Genomic DNA, 13,440 nt, shown 5'->3' on the forward strand with positions numbered 1-13,440 from the left:
TCGAGGTCTTATTTTATAAAATATTAGGATTTAAGGGGCCTACGAAGAGGCAAACTTGTTTTTGTCCAGCCTGAATTCTACTATTTCAGGGGCCCACGGCACCTAGTGAAACCTTTGCTATCTGGCTCGCAAGACACAAGCAGGGGAAGCCTTCCGTGTGCTTCAATAAAACAGTTTTCTATTTTAAAGCGATATATATATATGTGTGTGTGTATGTACGCGTGTTTTTGAAAAACCTCTGCTACCCGATGGCTCTAAAATAACAAAGCTCAGCGGCTGTGCTCCCGATTGTTGCAAAGGGAGGGCCATCTGGGGCGCGGGGATTAGGCTCCGTGGACTCCCGCTCTGCGCTGGGGAGCCTTCGGGCAAAGCCCTGCGGGCAGGACGAGGCTTTCTTTTTTTTTTTTTAATCGATCCCGGAACCTTGGTGCGTGCGGGCGGGGCGGGCGGGGGCGGGACGGGGCGCGCGGGCGCGGCGCGGGGCGCGGGGCGCGGGCGCGGGGGCGGGGCCTGGCCGCGGGGCGCGGCGCCGCTCGCCCATCCCCCGAGCGCGCGGCGGGGCGTCCGGCCGGCGGCCGCGGAGGATGCGGAGGGGCGGCGGCGCGGGCGCGACCCAGCCGGGGCGGCGGGGCGGGCGCCGCCCGAGGGGGTAGGGCGCGCGCGGGGGCGCGCCGGGCCGGGGAGGCGCGCTCCGGCCGCGCTCGCTCCGCGCCGCCCGCGCCGCTCGCTCGCTCGCTCCTCTCTCGCCGTCTCGCTCGCTCGCTCCCTCCCTCGGCAGCCGCGGCGGCAGGCCGGAGAAGGCGGCGGCGGCGGCGGCGGCGGCTCGGGAGCAGACATGGCGGCGGACCTGAACCTGGAGTGGATCTGCTCCCTGCCCCGCTCCTGGACGTACGGGATCACCCGGGGCGGCCGCGTCTTCTTCATCAAGTAAAGAGCCGGGGTCGGCGCGAGGGGCCGGGGGGCGCGGGCGGCCGGCGGGCGGGCGGGCGGGGCCGGGGGAGCCGGTGCGAGCCGCTGCAGCCCGGCCGGCTCCCCCGGCGCCCCCGCTCACGCGCCGTCCCTGCCGGTTCTCTCCTCCCCGCAGCGAGGAGGCGAAGAGCACCACCTGGCTGCACCCCGTCACCGGCGAGGCCGTGGTGACCGGACACCGGCGGCAGAGCGCAGGTAACGCGGAGCTCGGGCCCGCGCGGGGGAGGCGGCGGAGGCGGCGGAGCCCCGGCCGCCCCCGGCGACCTGCCCCGGCGCGCAGCCCTGGGGCGAGGCGGGCGGGGGCGGCCGCAGGTGGGGGCCGCGGGACCCGTCCCGAGTCCGAGCGCCTCCCCGGGCGCCGGCCCTGGTCGCGCCTTGCAGACGGCGCCCTCCCGGCCCTCCCGGCCCTCCCCGCCCTCCGCCCCGGCGCCCCCGCGCCCCCTCTCCCGGGAAGTCTGGGCTCCCGAGTCCCCCCCGAAAGCCCCCCGCTCCCCGACACGCCGCCCCCGGATCTCACCCCCTTTCGGCCTTCGGGAAGTCCTTTCCCACTCCCGCCCTTGCAGCCCGGGACCCTGGCACCCACCCGTCGGCCGGGATAATGGTCTCCACATCCTCTTCCCTGCTCCCGGACAGCTGCCTCCAGTGGTGCGGCTGCCTCCTCCTCCTCCTCCTCCTCCTCCTCCTAGGTGGGACTTGTGGGTAGGTGACTGATGGAGGAGGAGGAGGAGAGGACTTGGGGGGGGGGGTGCTGCGATCCTCTGTGTGACCCTGAATGGTTCGGGCAACGCCTGGCGCTTTCCCTGCGGCCGCCCGAGCAGCACCGGAGCCGGAGGAGGCACTTGCAGCTGCAGCTGCTGGACGGCGAGATTCAAAGTCCCCGGCAGCAGCTCGGAGGTTGCACAGAACCGCCAGGAGGCGGGGGGGGGGGGGGGGGTGGGTGCTGGGGTGTCGCGCGTGGGGCCGTTTGTGCCCCGATCGCAGGGGGTCGGCGGGGAAGCAGACCTCTCTCCGGGGCCTTTGCAGGCGCGTTTCGAATACCGAAGAGGAGTTGAGCTGGGGAGAAAAGGTGGAGCGTGGCTTCAGGGCCGGTCTGGCTTTCTTTTGTCGTTCTTTGTTTACATTCGTGGAACTTGTTTGTCTTTGAGATGGAACATGTGTTCGCTGCCTGGCCTGCCTCTCTGTTTCTGGTGATTGGAAGGGCTGGAGAACTGTGTGGGTCCGAGGGGCGGATGCCCTCTGGGACACTTTCTCTCCACCTCGGAGATTCCGAGTGTCTTCGTACAGTTGCCAGGGTCTCGAACAAGCCTGCCTTCCCTATTAGATTCTGGAGTTCAGTGAAGTGACTAATATCCAAATTTGCAAAGAGGTGGAGGAGGAAAGGGAAAAGCTGGTGTAAGCAAGCATGATGAGGTTACATTTTTAAGGCATTTCTGACTAATACACTGTCATGTTTCTTAACTCCCCACCGCAGTCTTCGACTTCAATATACCTATTTCAGTGGTTTTTGCATATACATTTCAACTCTCATGGCCTCTTGCCTTATAGATGACAAATTTATTTCACAAAAGACAGTACGGTGTTGAAATTACTTAGCCTAATCATCTTGTGGAATTATTTCACACTTATTTTGGTGATATGTAATATGAATTTGTATCCTGTTTACCTCCACAGATTTGATAACATTCATACTATAGGAAAATTTTATTCTCGTAATATGATTTCACATTAATTTCCAAGACCTGGTCTTTTTTTTTTTGATTTGGTTTACTTAGCTTTGACTTTGTGGTTTTGTACACACATCATTGGTTTGCATTTCAGAGAGGTGTTATGGTTAACTTCAAGCCACTTGCCACCTGTAATGTGTAACACATAAAATGATGTGTAACACATCATTCACCTGCATTGTTCCCAGATTTATTACTTGACACTTGATGTCTGTAAAAGTCAAGTCTATAGAAATACACAGGTTGAGTATGTAATGTCAGTTTTTTCTCCCTAATTAAGTACTTATAGGAAGTCCTTTCTCATCAGTGACACACTTCCTGAATAGATTCGTTTATGCAGCTGAAAGGTATGGTCTTAATAGACAGTATACCTAAAAAGAAGCAGGTGTTGCTTTTTATGCAGTTTTTCTGGATGCCATTGGGTAGTTCTTTTCACTCTGATTGTTAAAGTATATGATCATGTAAGATAATCTCTGATATTGTTCATACTTTTCTGGTGGCTTTAAATTTAATAGCCATTTTCCCAAAAATGATATTTTGTTTGACTATGAGTTTTGTTACCAGTTCAACTTTTTTTTTTTTTTTAGAAACTTAATAAATGAAAATAGCTGATCATGAAAATGAGTAATTAAAATGGATTGAAACCTATTTTGCTATCCCATTGAAATACTGCTAACTGTGAAATGTATGTTTTTTAGATTTGCCTACTGGCTGGGAAGAAGCATATACTTTTGAAGGTGCAAGATACTATATAAAGTGAGTTTTTTACTTATGATTTTTTTCCTTGGTAATTTGAATGTTGTAATTAATCATCAGTTGAATAGTTGTATCTCTAGATATGATCATGATTTTTTAAGGTCTATAATATTGACTTTATTCTTTATGTAGTGTTGTAATTCTGAGAGGAAAGACGACACTCATAATTTTATTTGCCTGGACGCTCATTCATTTGGAAATTAGATTATTTATGCCCACAATTATACTTTTGGTGCTTCTCTATATGTATTCTTGGGTGATAGAGCATTATAGTATTTTGTCTTTAGCATGCTACCACATTATTTTTTTTTCTTTTAAAGTGAATTCTGTTCGAATTCTGTTCATGTGTATTTTGTCCAGAAGCAAAAGTGACGTGAAGCTAGGTGACAGTTGGATGAACAATGACAGAGCTGAAAGTAAAAACAAAGAAGCACTAATTATTTCACAAATGTCTTTTGGAGCATTGTAATTTGCTTAGTTTATTTAAATATATCTAGGTCTTTAAAATACAACTATTTTGTGGTTGTTTGTGATTGAATAAAAGCCTTTCACTAGAGCTTACAAAAAAGAGATGACCAGTCTTGATTTTTAATTCTGTATAACGTTGAACTAATTTCTATTCAATGTTCATTTTTATTTTTTTAAGATTGTTTTTATTTATTCATGAGAGACAGAGAGAGAGAGAGAGAGAGAGAGACAGGCAGAGAGACAGAGGGAGAAGCAGGCTCCATGCAGGGAGCCTGACATGGGACTCGATCCCTGGTCTCCAGGATCACGCCCTGGGCTGAAGGTGGCGCTAAATCGCTGAGCCACCCGGGGCTGTCCTCAACGTTCATTTGGTAGTACTTGGAGACAAATACAATACTTGTTGTCAACAGTGTGTAGGAAACTTGTTTTACCCATCAAGGGGAAAATAAAGGTGGTTTTCATCTTTGTTTTAAATTAGAAACTACTTACTTAAGAGCTTTTTTTTGTTGTTTTGAAATTTTCTGATTAATTTTAAGGAACTGAGGCTTGGAAGAGAACACTTAAATACAAGATTTGGTTTAGATGTCAATAATTTATTAATTGATAACATACCTAGCTAAAGTCACCTTTATTTCATCGGGCCCTGTAAGGTATTTTACTAAGTGTTATTTTTAAGATCACACCATAATTCCATTAAATTATAATTACTTGGATGGTTTTAAAATTTTTCAGAATGATATTTATGTAAAATGTCAGGGGATATTTATAGGTATTAGGAATGCTTCCATTTGGATGTAGAAATAGAGAAGGCAGAAGTAAGATCCAGGAATGGAGTATTTTATGATGTAGCTCTTCTCTGGGTATCTTTCAGTTACATCTTTTATTTGGAGTTTGTGCTGTACATTATTAGATGACCTAAAAAATAAAGGTATAAGTAAAGTGCGGAGTCACCAAGTCTTTTCCTGGTGGCTATTTTCATCCTGTATTAAAGTGAATTTGTATTGCCATGTAAAGGGATGCTTCATTTTTTTGGATTTGGTATTGATATCTCTGAAAGAAGTTTTTTTTCAATAGGGTTCATTTATTTTTATCTGCTATAGTTTTACTGTACATGAAGCTTAGCTAATCTTACAAAATAGGAGTAACACTGTAATTCTCAATAATATTTTAATTCCTGTGAATGTGTACATTCTTAGATGAGCGTTTATATGATAGTACAAAATGTTATTCTGTGTGGGCTGAAAATGTTTTATTTCAGAACTGAGCTGTTAGGCTGAATTTTCTTTTGTTGCACTAGCCATTTTGATGAGATTTTCTTTTATGTTGACTTAAACAAATTAGATTCTTCTTTGAGTGTCATGCCCAAGTAAGTTTCTCAGGAAAACGAAGGCAGTGTTAAGAAGGCTGTAATAATTTTATTTTAATTCTGGAGACATTTTTAAACTACTGTGTTTTAATCATGTGGTTTTACTAGACAACCAATAATTGTCTGAAAGTAGTCATAATTTATATTATGAAAATTATTTGTTCTAAAATGGAGCATGTTATAGAAATGTCACTCATTAAACTTCTTTGAAGTAAAATGATCATTGACAAATATGTGACGTGCTAAATGTTAGGTGCTACTACTTTTCCTTTCTGGATGTTTCAGACTAATTTCTTTTAAGATTAGTTAAATCACTAACAAAGTCCATAATTTCCTAGAAATTTTTTGCTTATTGTATATGAGCAATTAGGGATGCTTTGTGATTCTCATATGACAAGGGCACTACTTTTATTATCTTAAACTTTGTATTTTACCAAGTGCTTTCACATACATTGTCATGTCTGAATCTCATTTTCATGGAAGTAGTCAGAAGAATTATTATTTCCATTGTCATACCGCATAATAAAACAACAGGAACATGCCTTTGGAACTTATAGGCTGCAAAGACAGTAATATGAGAAACAGCAGGAACATAAACTATATTTAGAGTGTCCAGAGAAGAAAGGATAGGAGTGTGAAGTCGGAAAGTGATTAATGTTGGTGGATGTATTTCTCATTGTTGGTTCTTTCTTAGATGAAGAAAGGAGGTTATTGATCAGATTATAAGAAAGGATGTAATATAGTGAACAGGGTGGGTTTTGTTCTCATGGGAAGAGGGAAGATAGGTCAATAAAAGACATGTTAGCCCTCCTGCTGTTCCTAATCTGGTGTTCCTTGGAGTCTCCCTTAGCAAGAAGAAAGACCTGAAGAACTTGAGTTGTTTATACTTTTGTTCATAAGGTACATTTAATTCTCAGATTATTTCTTTTCTGAACAAATGGTGGTTGTTCAAAATGGCGCATTGCCAGAAAGAATTTATTTTTGGATAGTACTTTGGTGTTGACTATTGCGTCTCTGGGGGTAAGGGAAAAGAAAGAGGATTGGAGTGGGGATGTCAGAAGAGTTGCGCTGTTTCTTAACCTTCTTAAGACTGTGGAACTCAGTCTTCATGCCTTTAAATTAGGCTGGCTGGAAATGGCAACTTCTGAATTCCCTTTTAAAATTTCTTTGGATTTTATAATATTTTGGGAATTTGTAATAGTCTACAAAATGATGAACTCTGGGGCCAAGAAGACATGATGTGGGAAATATGGAAAGCTACTTAGCTTTCCTATCATGCCAACTATTTTAAACTTTGCATAGTTAACCACAGATGAGTGTGAAATGTGTAATGCCAGAGTTGTGTGTGCCTTCTTTTTGTTGCTGCGTTTTGTGTGTTGTATACATACCTTCCTTGGGGAGCTGCTTGGAAACGGTTAATAGTGCTAATGTCAACAAAGGATCTGATCAGAGTTAAGAGTTGTATAGATTTGTCTTGTTTTGTTTTGTTTTGTTTTGTTTTGGGGGGAGTTGTATAGATTTGAATTGGATAATCAGTTTATATAATTTTTGAAATCAGTTCTTTAGTAAAAGTTTACAGTTAGGTAAAAGAATATATAATACAGAGAATGTATTTCACTTTAAATACATTTGTTCAAAAAATTAATATTTTAAAATGATCATAGGGATCCCTGGGTGGCTCAGCGGTTTGGCGCCTGCCTGTAGCCCAGGGCGCGATCCCAGAGTCCCGGGATCGAGTCCCACGTCGGGCTCCTGGCATGGAGCCCGCTTCTCCCTCTGCCTGTATCTCTGCCTCTCTCTCCTCTAGGACTATCATGAATAAATAAAAAAAATAAAAAATAAAAAAAAATAAAATGATCATAATAATAAATTTTTTCTGAGCATATTTTTTCTATATACCTTAAGCTAGCCAGCTTCAAAATTATCACCTGTATGTATAAAAATACATATATAAAGTGTTTGAATTTGATTATTGAATTTCCATATTACTTTTTAACAGTTAATTCATGTTATTTATCTTTAGGAAGAATGCAGAAATTATCAGTGAATTTTATAATTTATGAAATGTAGCTTTAAATATCCAAATAACTTAGTTTATGAAGTACAGAAGATCATCTTAATATATTTGAAAGTTATAAAGCTTTCTGCTTACTCTTTGAAAATACTGCTTAATGACTCTAATGATGGGTCATGGTAGCTTAAAATGGATGTGTCATTGACTCTTCCTTTGTGCTTCAAAGCTTTAAGATGGTTAACTTAAAATGCCATGTAAATCTTAAAACAATGCTCTCTGAACAGTGAGAAACTTTGTTCTGATTATTTAAAGGTCATTGTCTTATGCAGCAGTATTGGGAATCAAAAAAAGTCTTCACGGGGTAATAAATGTAGAATGTAAATTTTGTGAGGTTATATTTTCATATTGCTTTTTTCTTGACTTAAAATTTTAAGTTCTAAAAATTGAACTTTTTCTTAGATATGCAAATAGAGCAGTGTTTGATTTTTGATTAATGAAGTTTCATTTCAGTATCTGCAATAGCTGGATCTAATGTGTGCTTAGAATTTCAAACTAACCTGCAGTGAGGGAATTCTGGTTTGACGTAGCCATTTAAAGTTGCAAATGGTATTTGATATTTAAAATTTTTGGGTACGTTAATACTATATTCTAATTGGATATAGCAATATAAGGCTTCAGAACAATTCATGAACCTTATATTTCTTTTTTATATTCATAAGAGTTTCAGACTATAATATATGATTCTTAGGTGTGTGAAGCAGTTTATACTAATTCATTAGGTACAACACACTATGAATTATGGTTTCAACTTTTAAGGAATCTGTAACACGAGAAAACTGGCAGTGTGTTAAAAGAGGGAGATGGTAGGGGAAACATGGACTTACTTAGTACTAGGTCCTTTAGCATAGCATTAATGAAAGTGGGTTGCCTGGGACTACAGGTATCATTTCATAGGAACAGGTTAGGTTAGTGGGCCAGCCTACAAATAAAAACTTGTTTAACCCCCTAAAAATCCTGTGACTAGTATTGTATTAACAGGGTCTTACTATTTGGTCATTCATTTACAGCCATTCAGGAGTACTTAGTAAATGATGGGTACCGTTTAGGTGCTTTGCAGTACAATGGGGAGACTCTGCCTTCCTGGAGTCTGTACTCTAGTAATAGAAACAGATGTTAACACAAAAAATGAGACAAACATGTAATTTAAAAATAGTATCTTCTTAAAGGAAAAGTAGAGTGTTCTGTGACAGATTAAGAAAGTTTCGATGAAGAATTGCATTTAGTTTCAAGATTGGGAAGCTGGGACTTCCAGTTTTAGTGAATTTTATCGTGGAATCCCATTGTCTGTCTTTTCAGCCAGGACCAGGCCTGTTTAGTGTCTCTTTGTGGTTTAATGTGTAGCATCCAGTCAGTCTCTAAATAAGTGGTGTTGATGACAATGATGTTGGCTTCTAGTCTTTGAAGGAGTTAATTGGGACAGAGTGTAAGAGGCTTTCACGCAACTCAGGTTGTTGCATTTTGAGAACTTTTTGCATTTCTCAATTTTTTTCCTCCTTAAGGTGGTAGACCTTTAGTTTTTCTTATTCTCAAAGCTCTTATATGTATTTAGGAAGGAGCAAAAGTGAGGAGTAGAACAATACTAAAAATATAAAATATAGAATATAAAATATATTAAAAAAAAAGGAATGAGAGTTGGAGGTCCTGGAGACTGGCCAAATGTAAACATCCCTGTAGAGGCACCTTTATCTTTATATGAAAAATAAAAGGTTTAGCATTTGTTAATGCATGCACCTCTCCTGTGACCTTTTTAATTTAATTTTCTATAATTGTAAGTTGGGGTTAAATGTGAAAAGTTAGCATGTATATATGTGTATGTGTACATGGGAGTTAAGGGGCACTTGGGGTGGCTTAGTTGATTAAGGACCTGCCTTTGGCTCAAGCCCCACATTAGGCTCCCAGCTCAGTAGGGTGTCTGCTTCTCCCTCCCCCTCCAATCTTTTCCCTGCTCATTCTCTCTCTTTCTCTCAAATAAATAAGAAATGATATGATACGATACTTTGATACTTTGTCAGATGGTATCCTGAAAAAGCCAAGGAGGAAGAGGCAAATTAAGCTGGGTGGTCCTGCAAGGCTTGAAGGAAGATGTGGGAATTGGGCTAGACTTGAGAATGTAGTTGGAATTCTGATGGGTATTGATATAAATGACTGGTTGGATAAATTCATGGAGGTGGGAATGTGTATAATGTGTGTGATGACTAGTGAGAACTACCATGCTGGTGAGTAATGTTAACACAGAAAATGCTAGGATACTGTTTGGAGCTGCATTGTGCCTGGCTTTCGAATGTCAGGCTGAGATTTTTATTTTCTAGTTTGCCATGGCAGATACATTTTGGTATAGCAGTAATAGTGCAAAGTGAAAGTTTTAAGAGAGAGATTTTAATAAGGCAGGATGGGTTAGAAAGGGGAAAACCTGGAATCAAGGAGACTAGTTCTGGATCTCTTGCTATAATAATCTGAGAGTTCGTTGCTTGTACCAAGTTGCTAGTAGCAGGAATGGAAAGGAAGGAGGTCATTGATCAAAGATATTAAAGAGAGGTTGACAAGCTTTAGGAGTCTTGCTGAGCTAGGAGGTTGACAGAGAAAGAGGTCAAAAGCTTTTCAAAGCCTTTGTGTCTGAGTGGCTATAACAATGACTGGTACCCTTGACCAGCATAAGGGAGTTGGTGGTGTGGGGAAGCTCTAGATGGAAGCGTTAATCATGAGTTGGTCTTTGAGGTGGTTGAGAGGACATAGCATTTTAGGTAGCTAAAATTGGTCTTTCCCGGCTAGCCCCGGTGGCTCAGCGGTTTAGCACCACCTTCAGCCCAGGGCATGATTCTGGAGACCCGGGATTGAGTCCCATGTCAGGCTACCTGCATGGAGCCTGCTTCTCCCCTCTCTGCCTGTGTCTCTGCCTCTCTCTCTCTCTCTCTCTCTCTCTACCTCATGAGTAAAGAAATAAAATCTTTTAAATAAATAAATAAATAAATAAATAAAATTGGTCAAATAAATAAATAAATAAATAATAAAATTGGTCTTTCCAAAGGAAAGACAACATCATCTTCTGTTTCTTCCTCACAAACAAGAAACATAACCTGTTCTCCCTGAAAAATCTAATCTCAACTACCTAGTTGACTAGACTATACATGTATATACATCTGAGCTGGAAATACTGTATTCATTCATCCAGTTACTCATTCAGCAAATACTTATTGGGTATTTACTGTAGGCCAGGTGCTGTTGGCTTTGTAAAGGACAGACATGGGCCTTGCACATAAGGAGCATACTGTTATTTTGTAAAAGAGACCATAATAAAATAATCACATGTACATAGTCGTAGACAGTGATAAACTTTGTGAAGTATGCATCATTCTTTGACTAGATATATTGAGTGGACTTGGACCAATATGGGGGTTCCTGGAAGAGGACCCATCGCTGATGGGTCCCCCATGCCCCTCTTCAGCCTTCTCTGCTGCTCCTATCCAGGGCCCGTGCTCTGCTCCTACCGTGGCCGTGCCTTCACTGACCTTTCCACATGCTGTACTTATTCCTACCTCTGGACCTTTGTTCATGCTACTGCCCGCATCTGGAATGCCTTCTTCACCTGTCCAAATAGTGCACGTCTTCCAGGGCCTTCCTCCCACTGTGAAGCCTTCCCCAGTTATTCTAGCCCCTTCCCTTCACCCCTCATGAGCTTTATCTCAGCACTCCTCCAGCTCTTAGGCCCAGCCGACTGTCAGCTTCACTTGAGTTTCATTTGTATATTTTGTCTTTACCTTACACTCCTCACAATTGTTTCAGCATAAGCTCCATTATAATCTGTATATATTGAAAAAAAAAAAACAAAAAAACATGAGAAATAAGGCTGAGAAATTCTAGCCCCTTCATAAACATGAGAAATAAGGCTGCCTGCAAAAGTTCAATGGTGGAATTCCCAGAGTGGATCAGAGCAAAGCAGCACAAAATCATCTGAAAAATGAAGAATAAATAGCATCTTGGGCTTGAGACTGGACCATAGCCTGAGTGAAAGTTTTGCCATATCTAAAAACTTGGGGTGGGATTGGTATGATATGGAAATTGAGTGAAAGAAGAAAAACTGCAGGAGGAAGTTACCCTCCACCATATAATAGAGGGCAAGGTTTCACCACCTGGTTTTGATCATTATTTTAGTCCCAGTGGCAAAGTCTTCCAATCACTTGTTCATGGGTATATTCTTTCTTCTGATTCTCTTCAACACATTTTGAATTCCTAAATGTGCCTTAGTGACTAAGATCTGTCACTAAACAAAATAGACCAGAAAACTATCTTTCTGGGGAGTGGAATGGGGGTGGGGGACAATATCAAAATAAGCCTTAGTAATAAGTAGATTTTATAGTATGTAATAATATGCAAATGCTGTAAGAAAAAATAGAGCAGGGCATGTTGTATTGGGAGAGGAATGATGAGGAATGAGTATGGGAAGAAGGGAGTTGAAATCAGAGAAGTTAAGTTGGACTGTTTGGGGGTCTCATTGGTTGGTTTGATTGGCTGTTACTTAGGGAAATAGGGTGCCACTGCAGATCTGAATAGAGATCTATTCACATGATCCAGCTTCACCCTTTGAAAGAGTCACTAACTGCTGTGTTATGAGGAGATTTTGGAGAGCTAACAGAGCCCTTCCAGAGTAAGTTCTGGTCCCTGTTAGATTCTCTCCTTATATTTTTCCTTCTTGGTATTTAACAAGATTATGATTAAATATTGAATTGTATAATTACCATGTTTTTTTTTAAGCTGCCAGTGATTATCAGTTATCATTGATTTAATAGCAGTTTTTCAGGAAGGAAAAGAGTGTGCCATAACCATATTAAATAAACTTCCATTCTTATCAGAAACAGTATATTTAAAAAGTATGTGTTAGAAAAAAAAAAGTATGTGTTAGAATCGAGGCAACACTTATTTAATACCTGTTTGTTCACACTCTGTGTGGTAGGTAAGCTTCATGAAAAGCACTCTTGTTCATTGCTGTATTTTTAGTCCCTTGGCCTAAGCCTTTCTCATAGTAGTTCCTCAATAAATATTTGTTGATTGAATAAACTTTGATGATGACAGTCAACTTGATTCCATGCTCTTCAGAAATCTTATAATATGCCTCCTTGTGAAATTTAGAATTCTCTCCATATGACATTTATCTATCCCAACATGAATTAATAAATCATCTGTTTCTTGAGTTTGGTTTATGTGATTTTTTGTGAGACAGAAAGGATCTATTTTGAGGCCTGCTTGTTGACCTAATCCGTGATGAAGCCCAGATAATGTAGGGACTTAAGAGGCCTCTTTGAAGGCAGCTGAAATCTAGATCTTGCCATTAACCGTAGCTTTTCCATTTAAAAACTTTCACACTTCAGGCCAGGCTCATGTGGCTTCTAAAGAGGAAGGGAGATCTTGAAGTCTATGCTGTTGTGACTTGCATGAGTAAAGTAAATGTAGACCAAATCTTTAATATACTGACATCAGTGGATCCTATAGAAACCTGAGACACATAGAAAGTAGTCCTCGTGAGGTACAGATGATAGAAGTTTAGGAGTCAGTTGGGGAACTCCTTGGCCACTTAGGAGTAGCCTCTGAGCTATTCGGAAATTATTCTCTGAAGTGGCCAGTAATTTCAGAAGCACCCAACTCTTCGAAGTTGTAATAATCTTTGTTGCCTGCATCCGGCATATAATAGACAATTAATTGTTTGAAATGAAGAGCTATTATAGATTGTAAAAAAAGCAACTCTTTACCCAAATCTAAACATCCCAGGACATTTTTCTGCTTCTCACTTGTCATCCAGTCAGGATTCTTATTGTTGCAAATGTCAGTGACCCAAAACCAGTAGTATAAGCAAAAGCAGTCTGTTTTCCACTTTAATTCCAGGACTGATACAAATGAATTCTTTAAGGCTCTTACCTTTTGTCACTATAGAAGGCTTCTTTCCACTTAATTAGAAAAATTATGCCTCAGCCCCAAAATACACTCTTGTAGTTGTTTAACCCAAAAAGTAAGGTTTCTTCTCTATTCCCAAATAAAAAAAAAAAATCTTGGACAGAACTTTGACCATCTTGGATCACATGCCCATTTACTCA

The 13,440-nt window shown here is 41.6% G+C and overlaps 1 protein-coding gene across 23 annotated transcripts in view; it reads left to right on the forward strand.

Moving 5' to 3' along the window:
- The first annotated feature begins 648 nt into the window (after positions 1 to 648).
- Positions 649 to 13,440, forward strand: part of PLEKHA5 (pleckstrin homology domain containing A5) — a 243,905-nt gene continuing 231,113 nt past the window's right edge. For 21 of the 23 annotated variants that reach the window (XM_041735427.1, XM_041735431.1, XM_041735435.1 and 18 more), the window contains exons 1-3: positions 649 to 927; positions 1,085 to 1,164; positions 3,392 to 3,449. In XM_041735427.1, coding sequence (XP_041591361.1) covers positions 836 to 927; positions 1,085 to 1,164; positions 3,392 to 3,449 — 230 coding nt within the window. In that variant the 5' untranslated portion in view covers positions 649 to 835. Of the gene's footprint in view, positions 928 to 1,084; positions 1,165 to 3,391; positions 3,450 to 3,769; positions 4,018 to 13,440 lie in introns of those variants that run through there. The other 2 variants (XM_041735452.1, XM_041735448.1) reach the window with 2 other exon arrangements.

The sequence above is a fragment of the Vulpes lagopus genome, chromosome 21 (genome assembly GCF_018345385.1).
Source record: "Vulpes lagopus strain Blue_001 chromosome 21, ASM1834538v1, whole genome shotgun sequence".
Taxonomy (NCBI): Eukaryota; Metazoa; Chordata; class Mammalia; order Carnivora; family Canidae; genus Vulpes; species Vulpes lagopus.